The sequence below is a fragment of the Megalops cyprinoides genome, chromosome 20, assembly GCF_013368585.1.
Source record: "Megalops cyprinoides isolate fMegCyp1 chromosome 20, fMegCyp1.pri, whole genome shotgun sequence".
Classification (NCBI taxonomy): domain Eukaryota; kingdom Metazoa; phylum Chordata; class Actinopteri; order Elopiformes; family Megalopidae; genus Megalops; species Megalops cyprinoides.
Window position 1 is genome coordinate 19,698,782 of NC_050602.1, and position 14,752 is coordinate 19,713,533.

The 14,752-nt window shown below is 48.2% G+C and overlaps 2 protein-coding genes across 2 annotated transcripts in view; both read right to left on the reverse strand.

The window, feature by feature from the left end:
- Nucleotides 1–1,797: 1,797 nt before the first annotated feature.
- On the reverse strand, nt 1,798–3,579 carry tpgs1 (tubulin polyglutamylase complex subunit 1). Its single transcript, XM_036554851.1, has 2 exons — nt 3,272–3,579; nt 1,798–2,541 (listed from the first exon to the last, which is right to left on the reverse strand). Exons 1-2 carry the CDS (start codon nt 3,577–3,579, stop codon nt 1,995–1,997), a joined length of 855 nt encoding a protein of 284 aa, XP_036410744.1. The 3' UTR covers nt 1,798–1,994.
- A 2,877-nt stretch (nt 3,580–6,456) lies between these two features.
- The window catches only part of LOC118795672 (RNA polymerase II elongation factor ELL-like), a 31,376-nt gene continuing 23,080 nt past the window's right edge, over nt 6,457–14,752 (reverse strand). The window contains exons 5-12 of the mRNA XM_036554330.1: nt 13,819–14,072; nt 12,304–12,428; nt 10,786–10,876; nt 9,462–10,005; nt 8,799–8,853; nt 8,165–8,336; nt 7,492–7,536; nt 6,457–7,389 (exon numbers count right to left, since the gene is read on the reverse strand). Of these exons, the coding sequence (XP_036410223.1) occupies nt 7,273–7,389; nt 7,492–7,536; nt 8,165–8,336; nt 8,799–8,853; nt 9,462–10,005; nt 10,786–10,876; nt 12,304–12,428; nt 13,819–14,072 (1,403 nt within the window). The 3' untranslated portion in view covers nt 6,457–7,272. The remainder of the gene's footprint in view (nt 7,390–7,491; nt 7,537–8,164; nt 8,337–8,798; nt 8,854–9,461; nt 10,006–10,785; nt 10,877–12,303; nt 12,429–13,818; nt 14,073–14,752) is intronic.

Below are 14,752 nucleotides of genomic sequence, written 5' to 3' on the forward strand. Positions count from 1 at the left end.
CTAGTGCTCAAAGGCATTAGCTTAACATAAGGTTCACAGAAAAACATTTCATTGTGTATTTAGGATTTCTTTTTCATCACTAATACTAAGGGGATATATTATCTTTTCTTTTTTCCTTTGCTTTTCAAACTGTTTGTGTGCAGCAGAGAAAGATCTGTGTGTATGTACGCTTTACATGTTTGTGTGTGTGATATGTGCATGGATGTATGTTTCATACCGTGCATATGTGTGTGACAGAGAGAGAGAGAGAGAGACAAAGCACTAGCTACCACCGAACTTTAGAGGTCAGTAGGGAAGTGGCTGCACATGTGTGCTGAGGTAGCAGACTGAATTCAGCGTTCTCCAGCTCCACTGTCTCCTCCATCTTCTCCGCCTCTCTGTATCTCTGCCTCTCACTTCTACTCCAGCTCCATGGCGCCCCTGTCAGGCCTATTTCAATCCAGCCTGCCAAGAAAATACCTTTGAATCACCCAGCCTTGATCAGCAGGGAAAAGACAGGGCGCGGTTCCCCAGCTGCAGGGCTATCAAGCCAGAGGAGCCTGAACATGGCTGCCCTCCAACGTCCCAGGAGTCCCCTGGGGGCAGCAAGCACTAAGCATCACCTCTGACTCATCACATTTAAAATTATGTTTTGACTCAAGGTTGCACAACGATAAGGCCAACAACATCTGCAAAGTGGTAAACCAAACTTGTTGCTTCACTTTACACCAGAGCTTCGATAAAATCAAAATGGCAGAACAATGAAGTTAACCATTCCTGCCTTATCCCTACTGCGAAATAACAAAACATGCACTGTTGTGCACTGCAAATTTTTCCCTAGAGTGTAATGTGGGACAGGCTCTTTCCAAGCGTGAGTAGAGGGAAATCGTCTGTGCACTTCTTCCCAGAGAGAGGGAAAACATAAACATGTCACAGAAGCAAGAGTGGCTACAACCACAGATCAAGCGGGGGGATGGTGGGGGATGGAGAGAGCCTTGAAAGGAAGCTGTGCAATATGTATGAATTTTAAGACTGACACGTGTCAATGCAATTCCAATACTTGTCAACTGGCTTAAATTAATCTACAAATTTGCCATTGGTAATATCAGTGCCATCTTGGCTTTGGGTGACGTTGTAAGAGGCGTCTCAGGTCTGGTGCGCGTGGGTCAAATTATGCAGATTCAGGCTGGGTTGCCTTGTATCTCTTGGTTGAATGTATACAGCTGCAAATCTTTCATAGTGCACACCTTATTTTCTTGATGGGGAGGGAGGGGACAGGAATGCCTGTTCAAATTGCCATCGTTATCAAAACTCATTGGACTAAATCAAGGAAAGTGTTACAAGTAACCCATAAACTCTGTCAAGATGGTCACCCCATTAAAAAAAGACTTAAGTGTGTGAAATATGGTTGTTTCAATACATGGACATCAAGTCCAGCAAAGTTATTATTGATGAATGACCAGACACACCAATACAGTGCTCAGACAGAACCTGGAGATACTGCAATACCATGGGTGCTAAATGTCCTTGGCTAATTACTCAAGGCAATGAGCTTTTGCATCAAGTTATTGTTTTCAGGTGTCAAGTTTTATTTTCAAAGGAGAAAATGTATACTTTTCTCAGACTTACAGTTTCATACAGCCAACAATCATTTTTAACTTCTTACATAATAGTGTTGCTTAACTGCACTGGACTGTAGGAAAGCCACATATTGTAGCAATAAAGCCTGAAGTTTTAGGAGAAATAAACAAGTAAAACAATACCAACAGCTAAAAAAAAACCAATATATTCTTCCCTTTTTACTATACATAGTGCTGCTACATCAAAATAAAAATTTGCCAGAAGTATTGCACAGTTTGGTTTTGCATCAATGTCTGCATTGGTCCCTTGACAGAAAGGTCCAGGCTATACAACATACATATATCAGCATCCTTGCTCCATTCTGTCTTGAGGTTATGGCATATTGTATATTGACATCATGTTTTCGCATAGCTCTGTGCTTCCTGAATGATGCCTCAGGATAGAACTCGGACTCGCGCGATGAAAAGTGCGGCCGCTGCACCCTCAAACTCCTTGGGGTCCATGACGGAACCGCCCAGGCCTCCACGGGGCTTGTAAGCCGACGCCATCGCCTTGGCCAGCCTGCAGGGGGCGATCTTGGCGCTGGCCTCCAGGTAGCGGGCGGAGTCAGCGCACTGTGAGGTGTCCAGGGCATCCCGCAGGGCCCCCAGCACAGCCTGACACAGGGCTCTCTGAGCCTGGGCCTCAGGGCTGGGGCGCACCACGATGTACAGCGACCGGGACGTCCTCACGTAATCCGAGAACACCACACACGTCAGCACCCCCTGCCGGAAGAGCTCGAACGGCACGGCCTCATGGTCGTGACACTGGATCCGGCGCAGGAGAGGGGCGGCGGTTGACTCGGACACCTCCCCTTCACAGCACAGGCTACGCAGCATTTCCGTATAGATCCGGCCCCGCACCCCTCCTCCCCCGCCCCGGCGCGGACCTCCCTGCATCAGCAGCTCATAGGCAATGCGCACATTGTTGTTGAAGGCAGACCTAATAAGAAAGACACAGAAACGACAGTCACCCTTTCTGACAATATAAGGTTATGAAATCTCTTAAGTGTTGTTTTCCCAGATAGCAAGCTAATGGTGAGGCGTCACTGAATTCAGGTGTCACAGTTGGTTATTAGTCATCTAAGAATATTTAGAAGATCAATGTTAAATTTTGGTTAGGACTATCAAGACTAGAACTGATTGAAAACATAATATTGGTTCAACATTTGGTTGGGTCTGTCCATGCAGCTGAGAACACAAGACTGAATCGACATCGATTTTAGATTTCTAAATGTCATGCTCGGCTGAATGAATCAACAGATTTATGGACAGGTGTGTCGAAATCAAGTTTGATTGAAAATACAATACTTAATCAAGCTTGACTTGTGGATCACTGTTACTATTGGATATGGTGAAGACAGCACTGGAATGACATCATTCTTTGCAGACGTTCATCAGTGTTCAATCTTTTTAAGATACAAATTATTTTTTTTACCAACAAAGCAACAGAAAGACAGAATTCACAGTTTCGGTTCATTTTAAATGGATTACAAATGGATTAAACTCGGTTAAAGTGTATCGCCTATCACGTGACAACGGTAACACTGTATATTCAGTGAGTAAGGAGTAAGGAGTCGAAAGCACGTCTGCAGGCAAGCAAAGACATTAGACAAATCAAGTTCAAATGAAAGTCGAGGTTTTAATCTGTGATGTTACAATGTCTGTGCTACCTCTGGGAATGATGCGCCAATTTGAGGTGCCACAGAGCTCTCGCCAGTCGTTGCTCCTGTGTGGCTTTATCTTTCTCTCCATCGCCACACCCTGCTGCCCCGTTTTCGGATTCCGATGCTAAATTACTGAAATGGTCTGCCAAAAACCCTATCGGGTCTTCCGACCTGGCCTCCACCAGCTTCAGAAGAGCCCCTCGAAGCAGCACTCCGACTCCGAGCTGAGAAAGAAACTCTTCGTCTGTATCTGGTTTCGCAGGTTTGGAGTCGGACAGGATCGCCGCTACACCTGACCTCCTCTTCTCCGCCATGGCTGTTTTGGTCAACAACGGAAGTGATTCGTATTTATGGACCAGAGATGCCGTTGAAAACTGGATGCATTTAGGCAGTTCTACTTTCGCCATAGAAATTTATGTAAGTAATTGTGCGAATGGAGGTCAAATTTATGCTACGGAAGGAACTGATTCAAGAAAGCTGACAACTGTCAAGCGATTCGAAAGCGGGTTGCTAAGGACGCTGTCCTATGCCCCGGAACCAAAATATATACAGCTGGTGACGCTAACAAGCCTAGTAAATGTATTTGATGTTTCATGCCGTGTCGTGAAAAAGTAAGTCAACTTAATAAAACATTCTGACTGAGAGAATCACAGTGCAAAGTGTGTTGCTAGCCAGAGAAGTGCTGTAGCTCGACGCATATAAAATATGACTGAGAGTGATGCAGTAGCTAAATAGTAACTCAGTAATCATTCAGCATATCGGCGAAGCATATTGGTATTAATGCTCATTTAATACCAGAATGTTGGTATTTAACGTAGGTGTTAGTGGCAGAAGACCTAACTGCCTGACAGTGTCAAAGTGGGCTGAATCAGTCTCTGTGATTCAGCTGTGGTTGCCGGGGCAAAATAGAAAGCGTCCTGCGACCCAGCGACTTTTTAAGGCAAAACATATCGATATTTGCACTGTGAAATAACTAAAATAAAATTAAAATAATTCAAACACTGTAAACTGTATTACACAAGATATATAACTGTGAATATGAAATTCTTGATTTACTTTCACATATCTGCAGTTAACAGCATTTGTCAAGATTCATTTCAGAATTTTAATAGCTTTCCATACACTGACATTAATTACTTTTTGTAAGAATGAGACGATCTGCTCTGATAGATCACAGTGATTTGGGAACACCCAAACAGTGAAAAGGTCATGACGGACAAAGAGAAACCATCTATGAAGGAGTTATGATTTTCTACAGATGATGTGGTGAACTCAGTGACACCCCCGGGCTGACTGCAAGATGGCGCTTACCCCAGCTTAGTGGAGCCAGCTGGAACATGACACAAAGTCCTGAGATCCTTCATGCAGTGGGCGAGTGTGCAGTCTCATCGCTATCCCCTGCACCCCTCAGCATCTGGCCCCCTCACTCCATCTCAGTGGCTCTTTTGTTAGTCTCTGAACGTGAATAACACTCCGGAGTTCTATTAATAAGAAACACTAACTGTTCATAGGACCTCCCAGATACACAATTTCAGGGTTTTTTTTTTCATGACAAACAGGGTATGCTGTCAGGCAAACCCTGAGCCAGTGCATCTGCCACATAGTGAATAACACACCGGTCACCAGGCTGAATTTCACATTGTCATTATTCAGAACTCTGAAAATCACACACAGCAGGCACTTTGGAAAACACTGTGAGAACTGTCATTGTGTGGGTGTGTCAGCTCTAATGATGGTTCTTGATGTAAATAACATCTGACAGTAGTTATCTGCAAATCCACCATGCCGTTCCATCTCATCTTGGGACTGCTGGTGCAGATTCATAAACAAGTGTGTAAATCTTTGAGTTGACATGTTAACATTCAGAGTATTTTCTTTTTATGCATGAGGAACACGTGACGAAATCCAAAACATAAGGTAAAATCAGTTCTACATAAGTAGAAATTTTACTGTAATATCAAAGTCAAATTCAACTCTGTTGTTTTTTGACAAACATGTTACTCTCCTATTCCCAGAGTCCAATTACACTGCAAAGTAATGTCCTGTGGTGACCTAAAGTACTGACCTTACAGACATTGACTTGTGACAGATGCTGCTGCCAAGTCATAACAGTGAATGGCACAGCTAATGCAGACCCCACATTTCAAGGTGAATAAGCACACTATGTGACAAAGGTCTCCTTTGACCAGGACTCCAGGCAGTACTGGATAGAAACAGATCTGTGGAAAGGACTGAATTTTTAATATTCTCATTGCAAAACAATGTGTTATATAATAGAGGCGGATTACACTGGAGCGGTACACAGAGCAGCATGGCCCAGCCAGAATTCGGCACTGAGACTGTTCCATTTCACCATCTTATAGGTCAGGTCAGCAGTGCCACATCATTTAACCCAGAACTTTGAAATCCAGCAACCAAGGGAAGGAAACACACTGGCCACTTGTACAATGTACTTAGCACAGATGCGAGAACAGCAAACTTAGCACCCATACCTTAAAGACAGAAATATTGCAACACGATGTCAGAGAGGCCTATGCTAACCTTGTCCAAGAGCAAAGACCCCTCATTATATAATGCTGTTTGCCACACATTGAAGGCTTGGGGTTTGCCTTTAAAGACTACCCTGAAAATACTTCACGTTCCTACTGGCTATCGTTCTGCAGGCAGCACGATATGGAAGTTGGAGTACCTTTACTGTGCAGAATTCCACTGGGCAGAAATTTGCAGGGATTCAATACACTGCCTCATTTAAACCTCTCCCCTGCTGTGCACTTAAATATTTCTGCACTCCTCCAATCATGTGATTTCACCAGACCAGGTAACATGGAGACACTTCGGTTTTTTTCTTGTTGTGAAATGGCAGCTGTCTCTCCTTGGGTATGATGACCTCCACCAGGAGCACGCTCTCGCTCACAGGGGTTTACATGAAGCAAGGCCCCTACACCTGCAACCCTTACCTCACCTTGCAGGGATGACGACTGCGAATAAACCGGGACTATTTTTGGGATACCACCATCCTCACCTGTTCTGGAAAGCTCTATTCCAGGGTCTCCTGTAGCTAATGCTGTATCTGCATTGCTGTTGCATGTGTTAAGAGCCAATGGCCTCATTCTCATTACGTGTCCGGAGTGGGAGAGGCGGTAAGACAGCAAGGAAATTTCCAGACAAAGGGGGTTCTGATTTTACAGTGCTGTTTTAATGAAAGGAGAACAGGAGAAAATAATCAGATCTCTTTTAAAAAAAGTATGACAAATTATAACATAAGCAATTAATTGCCTGCCAAGGCAGGCTGTATATAATACTGGCTGATGTTGCGGGCGAGAAGACAAAATACAAGAGACTGTCTGTACCCATACCGAGGAGTGTAGAATTAGAACAGAACATATTATCCCTATGGCAGTCCGAAAATAAAGGAATAAATTAAAAAAAAAATAATAAAATGTAATACATTACAATATAATACAATCGTTCACATGAGAAGCCTCCATTTCAATAAATGGAGGGGAGATATTTGATCATTTCTCATTTCATCCATTGAGCCACGATCCTGTATTCAGCTGAAGAACAGCACTAGCCTCTGGCACAGACTCTGCAGAATCCTCACTGGTGCAGTCACCTCTCCCTTTCTGAAAACCAGAGACCCTCAGAGAACACCGAGTTTCCTGAACAGCCTCTCCATGGTAACAAGGGCAGGAGCCAAACAGGAGCACCAGCGGAGTTTCCTCCTGGTGCACCGCAGATAAACCAAAGAGGACTGGACAAAAGTACAGTCACATCTTCCAACAAAATTAAAAAAAAAAAAACGATGATGCTGCTGAGAGTAAGGTCTGGCTGTCCTCGTTAGTGCTTCTGGGCTTTACGAGGGGGAAACACAAGTGTCCACCTTCATGGCACCTTTGATACGAGTATTTTGGAGCACACAGTTCAGACACTCCCCCCTCCCCAGCTGGTTTCCAGAGAGGACGAAAAAAGGAAACAAAAAAAAAATCACCCCCCTCTCCACACTCCTAGTGCCAGTTCTGAAGTTGCTGCTGATCGTATTCTGATATGAGTTTCTTTATGTGTGCCAGTTTGTTGTGTAGGTATTCACAGCGGTTCCGCTCTTGGCTATAGTTGGGATTTGTCTGCAAAGGGAGAAGAAAGAAAGAAGCATGAGGATGTGCCGAAGCCACTACAGAGTCCTTGGGCCTAAAAGCCAAGTGAAGATCCCTGTTAGGAAAGCTCACCTTTTTAATTTTACGATACTCCTGTAGAATCTGATTATGGATTGTCTGTAAAGAAAGGAAGAAACAAAACAAGAGTGTTATTAATTCAAGATAAATAAATGGCCCACTAAGCATCATTAAGACTCGTGACATGGCCGCTTTGGTTAAAAAGAACCACTGTGCTGGAGATAAATACTTCTATGAACTGGTTAATTTATCAGGTGAGTACAAACCAAAATAATGTGTGTGAGTCGATCTATGTATGCGAAACTCTGTGTGTCTGTGTGCACGAGATTTTGTATGCGTCTGTCTGTCTGTGAGTCTGTGTGTGCACACATGTATGAGTGTTTGCGTGTGCGTGTGAGTCTCTGCGTGTGTGTGTTTGTAGGTGAATGTCTGTGTATGTACAAGTCTCTTTGTATATGTGTGAGTCTGTCTGTGAGTCTCTTTGTGTATGTGCTAGTCTGTGTGTGTGTGAGACTGTGTGTGTATGTGAGTGTGTGTGTGAGTGTGTGAATGTCTGTGTGTGTGTGTGAGTGTGTGTGTGTGTGTGTGTGTGTGTGTGTGTGTGTGTGTGAGTGTGTGTGTGACTGTGTGTGAGTGTGTGAGTGTGACTGTGTGTGTGTGACTGTGTGTGACTGTGTGTGTGTGTGAGTGTGTGTGTACGCAGGCAGAACAGGGGGAGGCAGTGTACTTTGTAGCTGTCCGTTCCATGCTGGAGCTGTTTGAGCTCAGAGTCCAGCAGGGTGAAGTGGCGCGTGATGCTCTCGATGCGGGCGTGCAGGTCTCGGTACTCGCTGTACTCCACGTTAAAGTCGTTCTTGTAGCTCTGCCGCTGCTCCTGGGAGTCGATCACCGTGTACTTCCTACACAGGCAGAGAGGGAGGAAGGGAGGGAGGGAGAGTCGCAGTGAGAGAGAGAGAGACAGAGAGAGGGAGGGAGAGAGTAACAGCAGAGACACATTCAGTTTCACAGAGAAACACACATTCCATACTGAGTGGGGAGCCTCCATGGATTATCTGGACTCCCACAGGATCACACAATCAGAGATATCAAACAGCTCTTTCATTTGCCATCTTTCATTAGATTACCGCCCTTTGATGGTGTTTCAGCATTAGCAGATTCTCTCGCATTGTGCAGTGACTGCTTTTCTATTCAACTGCTGATCAGGGTTGAATCGGCTTGTGCTGAGCACCAATGTACAATTAAAACAGGTGACAGCAATGTTTGAATTTCAGATAATTCTGCAGAGTTACAGGTTGGACTGTATATATTTTATGATTATTCAGATACTTATTACATGCACACATCAACTTAAACATCCTTACAATAAATAGTCTGCCGTGTCTGTTGACGTGGGAACACTGCAGGTGCCATTCAGGTCTGGAAGAAAACACAAATGTTACTTGGAGCAAAAATCAAGTACTTGCTTTTCAGTTTACACTTGCAAAATTGATACGATAAAGCAACACCTTCACCTTTGCATCTTAACCACCCGACCTTCAATTCAAACACAGGGTCTGATGGCAGCTTCTGCCAGGCAGTTTCAGAACGGTGCTCTTTGCGTAGCAATGACCACTAGAGGGTGCTACTGCATCTGCATCCGTTTCATTCATCAAACACACAGAACAGGTGCCGCTTTAGAGGGTTCTTAGAAAACTGCAAACCTATGAATGCTTTTGTCAAGAGATAATGACACACGTCATGAGAACAATCAGTCAGAAGTGATGAGGCAGCTGCAGAGATCGTTTAAAGCGTCTGTTTGTTGAATAAACTGCATCGCAGCAGTCTTTGGAAGCGGGGGGTTGGCACGTCTGAAACAGGGGAGGCTGAAGTGTCTGTAAATCTGTTACTGCTTCTTAATCATGAGCATTTAACTCAGGGTCACGCATCAACAGCCCATTCCTTTTACTTACCCGCACCTAATGTGGTGTCATTAGCTTCACATTAAACCTTAATGAGAGGTTGGGTGACGGGGTGGAGTGCTCTACCTGTGCTGGTGCATGGAACAGTGTTGTTCAGGCTGTCAGTGCTGGTCGACAGCTTGGCTTTGCTCTCCTCCCCTGCCCTCCTCTCCCTCTCCTTGGACTTCTCCTTGTCTTTGTGCTTCTTTGACTTCTTTTTGGACTTGCCGTGCAGCGAGACGGAGGCGGTCTCCCCTGCCTGGCTGGGGACGGGCGGGGGAGGGGCGGGGCCGGGCAGGGGCTGGGCCGCTGACCCAGGGAGCGAGGGTGGCTGGCTCAGCCTCTCCGCCAGCGCCCCCTCCTGGCCATCGCCGTCCCGGCCGTTGTGGCTGGAGTCGTTGCTGACGTCCGACAGCGGGTCGCAGGGGCGCGGGATATCCAGCAGGGGGAGCTGGGAGCTGCTCACGCCGTCCGCGCTCTGCGCCGCCGCCACCGCCTGTGCCCCGCCCACCTCCTTCCCATTGGACGAGCTCAGCTTCCCGTTAACGGGCCCGGACGCTTTGCTGGCCAGGTGCGAAATCCTCTGCTTCTTGTTGGCCAGGGGGTCGATGAACTCCGCAGCAGGCCGTTTCTGGAGGAGGGAGAGGGGGACAGCAGCATACGCACGCTCAGAGAGGCCCTCGGCGTCGGGTTACCCCACAGCTCTAACTGGTGCGGGAACACTGAGTAAGGTCAAAGAGCGCTACTACTTTCTCCTTATTACTGGCACGACCAAGCTATTTCCACTCAACAGATCATATTACGTACTACCGGTAATGACCGGGAGCACGCTAATGACTGCTCAGGAAGTCAGATTCCTCACAGCGCATTTCGACAGCAGCTGAGCTGGAGTTTTTAACCGGCTCTTCCTCAGGACACCCGGTTATACCAACCCGAGGCTACACCTGCCGCAGCATGCTATACACAGCCCTGGCTGACACACTCTCCCCTCCCTGCTTCCCCCGCCCCCTAGTCTACTCCAGCTCCGTCCGGCTCTGAAACCTGTTTGGTTTGGCAAAATGACTTGAACTTCCCCCTCCACGTCCACCACTTCCTGGATTTGCTGGCTTACGGGGAGCCTTTAAGAGGGTCCTGTTTAAAGCTGCCCTTCGATCGGGTGACCTTCCTACAGTGAGTCTGGACACCATGAGCTGAGAAAGCTAAGAGACACACAACCCTGCAGGTGACAGAGACCGATCCTGTGTCCACAGGGAGGTGAGGCTCAACCTGTCAATGTCTTCCTTTTCATTATTCATTGTCCAGTCAGATGTCCTTTTCCAGGGCAATTCCGTTTTTGCATGTGATCCACGTACAGAGCTGGGTTCTCCATCTCCCCATCAAGGACTTGGCCACGGGGGGGGACAGAGCTCACCTGGGATGGGGAGGAGTTCGCTGGCTCTTTTGGGGGGCTGACCGGATTCTCTCCGGGGACAGAGGTGCTGTTCTGGGACTGACACAGTTTCCTGCACAAACACAAGAGCCAAACAAACACAGCACATTAGTTCTGTTTACATGACCTAACCAGAGATCCTGTCTGCCTCAAAACCACACTCCCTCCGAGAGGGGAAAAAAAAAAGCATTTTTAGCATGGCAAGAAAGAGCCCACGCTGTTTTCAACTAACCTGACAAACAGATTTTGCCATCTCATTCTTTTCCAATGAATTTCCTTTACTAGATACTTGTGTAGGCAGAATATTGCTTCATGCGTATACGTATGTATACATGTGGATATGGCAGTTCCTTCCGAGACACACGTGTAGGCAGAATATTGCATCAGCTACATCCACACAAATCCCAGTGTGTTGATCTGTAGAGTGTGTACAAATACTTTGCATTGGAATCAATGCTTTCCCCACCACCAGCAGCAGACAGTTCCTGCTTAAACAGACTGGCCACAGAGGTGGGACATGAATGGATGAATGGATGAATGGGTGAATGGCTGAATGGATGAATGGGTGGTGGCTCGTGTCCATGAGATGAGTGTTTAGGCCCAGGGCACCGAGCTGCACGGGGCGGGAGATGACACACAGTGTAGTCAGGGTGCTCAGAGCATCGGGCTCCCACTCACACAGCCAGCTATCCTCACTCCTGAGAGTGAATCAGCGGCCCGCCCAATGGGACGGCAGATAAAACCAGCTTTAAAGCACAAGCTGCGGCTGAGTGCTGTGGGCTGTGGGCTGGCTCAGGACTGGGCCCGGGCACCGGAGTGCCAGGTGTGAGTACACCAGGCAAGGCGTGGAGGAGCCTCAGGTCAGCGTTGATTGCGTCGATTACGTACTCTCTGCGCATGCTGGGAGAAGTGTCATTTTTGGGAGCTGTCCAATCATTGTGCTGCATTACGCCCCATGTGACCCACTGAGCTCTAGAAAGGGGTAGGCTAAGCAGTCGATGTGTTGAGCGAGGGGAGGTTAAAGAGAAGCACAGATATGCCACCACCCACGCAGGTGCAGGCACTTATGGGGGGGTAGGGATTTCTAATGCGGTGCAGTCTGGGGACGTTGGCGGGGATAAACATCTTGACACAAACACCACGACGCTGCGGCATCTGAGAACATCACCCATCTGTCTGGCTGCTCTAAATTTATCCACCAGCTCATCCTCGTTCACCCAGCGCGTGAGAAAAAGGCCCCCCTTGCCTACCCAGCCCTCATGGGCCTGTTTTGGAGAACATTCAGCGAGAGCTGACCCACCCTCCACCAGGGCCTTCCTCTCTCTATCCCAGAGTGCAGCCTGACGGCGCTCACGTTTGAACTCAGGGACTCGGCGTGAAACTGAAAAAGCAGCGGCAGCGCAATCTATGACTGTATACCTCCAACTGTCGCTTGCATTTACGCGTTTGCGGTAAACCGTGAGAGAACAGGCAGTGGAGTGACGGTGTTTTTACACTCACCGAACAAGGATGCGCTTGAGCAGCTGCTGGTCGCCCTCGGTGTACCCTGGCCAGTCCTTCTGTATCTCCTTGAACAGGCAGTCCTTCAGGGTGAATGTGTTGTCTCTCGCGTTCAGGTTTGCTACCTTCAGACAGACGCAACAACACAATGGACTTCCTCTACCAACAGGATCCTTTCTGCAGAACCCAGAGTTCAAGCAGCACTTGCATGACCCTCATTTAAAATATCCAATACAGCAAAACATAATCAAGAGCATAATGGCGAGTGCACACATTCCATTCTGCAAGTGTGACGTCAGATTTCAGTGTGCTCTGCGGTGCCCTTTGTGTCTGAGCACACTGCCGATGGTTTATCCTGTCTACTGTACCTAAACTATCGCCATTTTATGTCAGATTACATATTTGCACCCACTTACATGGGGGAAAGCTCATCACTTGGCATATTGTTGACTCCTATAGCCGATGGTATCTGCAGTAATGCATGTATTCAGCTTTAGGGCAGTGAGGCATGTATTCAGCATTAGAGCAGTAACACATGTATTCCTCTTTAGGACAGTAAGGCATGTATCCAGTGTTAGGGCAGCGTTGCGGCAGTGTTGCAGCAGCGTTAGGGCAGTAATGCATATATTCAGCTATAGGGCAGTGTTAGGGCAGCGTTAGGGCAGTAACGCATGTATTCAGTGTTAGGGCAGTGTTGGGTCAGTGTAAGGGCAGTGTTGGGTCAGTGTTGGGTCAGTGTAAGGGCAGTGTTGGGTCAGTGTTGGGTCAGTGTAAGGGCAGTGTTGGGTCAGTGTTGGGTCAGTGTTGGGTCAGTGTAAGGGCAGTGTTGGGTCAGTGTAAGGGCAGTGTAAGGGCAGTGTAAGGGCAGTGTAAGGGCAGTGACTCCGCAGTGTAAGGGCAGTGTAAGGGCAGTGACTCCGCAGTGTAAGGGCAGTGACTCTGCAGTGTAAGGGCAGTGACTCCGCAGTGTAAGGGCAGTGACTCCGCAGTGTAAGGGCAGTGACTCCGCAGTGTAAGGGCAGTGTAAGGGCAGTGACTCCGCAGTGTAAGGGCAGTGACTCTGCAGTGTAAGGGCAGTGACTCCGCAGTGTAAGGGCAGTGACTCCGCAGTGTAAGGGCAGTGACTCCGCAGTGTAAGGGCAGTGACTCCGCAGTGTAAGGGCAGTGTAAGGGCAGTGACTCCGCAGTGTAAGGGCAGTGACTCCGCAGTGTAAGGGCAGTGACTCTGCAGTGTAAGGGCAGTGACTCCGCAGTGTAAGGGCAGTGTAAGGGCAGTGACTCCGCAGTGTAAGGGCAGTGACTCCGTAGTGTAAGGGCAGTGACTCCGCAGTGTAAGGGCAGTGACTCCGCAGTGTAAGGGCAGTGACTCCGCAGTGTAAGGGCAGTGTAAGGGCAGTGACTCCGCAGTGTAAGGGCAGTGTAAGCGCAGTGTAAGGGCAGTGACTCCGCAGTGTAAGGGCAGTGACTCCGCAGTGTAAGGGCAGTGACTCCGCAGTGAGGGCCGGCGGCGCTGACCTCCTGCAGCAGGCCGTCCAGCGTGTCCTTGTCCTGGGCGGAGAGGCCGTCCTTCTGCAGCCGCAGGATGAGCTCGGGTTTGCTGTAGGGCTTCAGCGCCAGCAGGTGGGCCAGGCGCTCGCGCAGCGGCCGCTGCTGGGCCCCGCCCCCGCTCTTCTTCACCGCGCGGCCGATGAGCACGGGCCGGGGCGTCCGCCGCGAGGGGGCCACGTCCGACAGGCCCGGCGCCGGCTTCCGGATCTGCACCCGCTTGCCTGAGCGAGCGCGGACGAGCGCACACGGACACACACGGACACACAGACGCAGGGAACAGAGGGAATGATGCTGGTTAGCGTCACGCTCACTCCCATCCTCCCGAAGCTGCTAGCGTCACAGGGACTGATGAGAGCCGAGAAACACCGCTGATAATTAGCACTTTCATCAAACTTTAATGATCGCTCCTGATTACATGCCACTGGTGGGCAGGCGTTTGCTTCAGGGGATCAATAAGTGCATTTGAAGTGAGTGCAAAATCGCTGCCAAGTCCTGCACAGGGACTGAATTCAGTGGAATGTGAACCCAAAGGAACAGAAGTATGTTAACCTGCTTATATGCACATATGGGGGCCATCAACGGTTGATAACGCAGTCTGATCATTTTTGCTACATGGCATGACACGTGGTGACTACTTGCAGGATGAGACAGTAGCTGTTTAAAGACAGAGTGAACACAAGCCAGAGCAGAGCAACACCTGTTCCGCTCGCTTCAACACCAATTCAAGCTCCGCTGGCTGCGCAACTCCCACGGGGCTGGAGACCGCCTGCGGATTTAAGCTTTGTATGGGCTGACAGTTTCAATAAATTAGACAAAATAAATGTCTTTTGTCCCCCCCAGCCCAACCAGGTTCTTCAGCGGCCCGTATAAAACTGGATCATTACTCTGTAAATCATTACTC

Bases quoted from the DNA above. Each gene is read 5' to 3' on its own strand.
- tpgs1 (XM_036554851.1), bottom strand. From the start codon at position 3,579: ATGGCGGAGAAGAGGAGGTCAGGTGTAGCGGCGATCCTGTCCGACTCC. The intron at 2,542-3,271 runs GTAGCACAGACA...CTTTCTTATTAG, and splicing joins TTGGCGCATCATTCCCAGAG to GTCTGCCTTCAACAACAATG.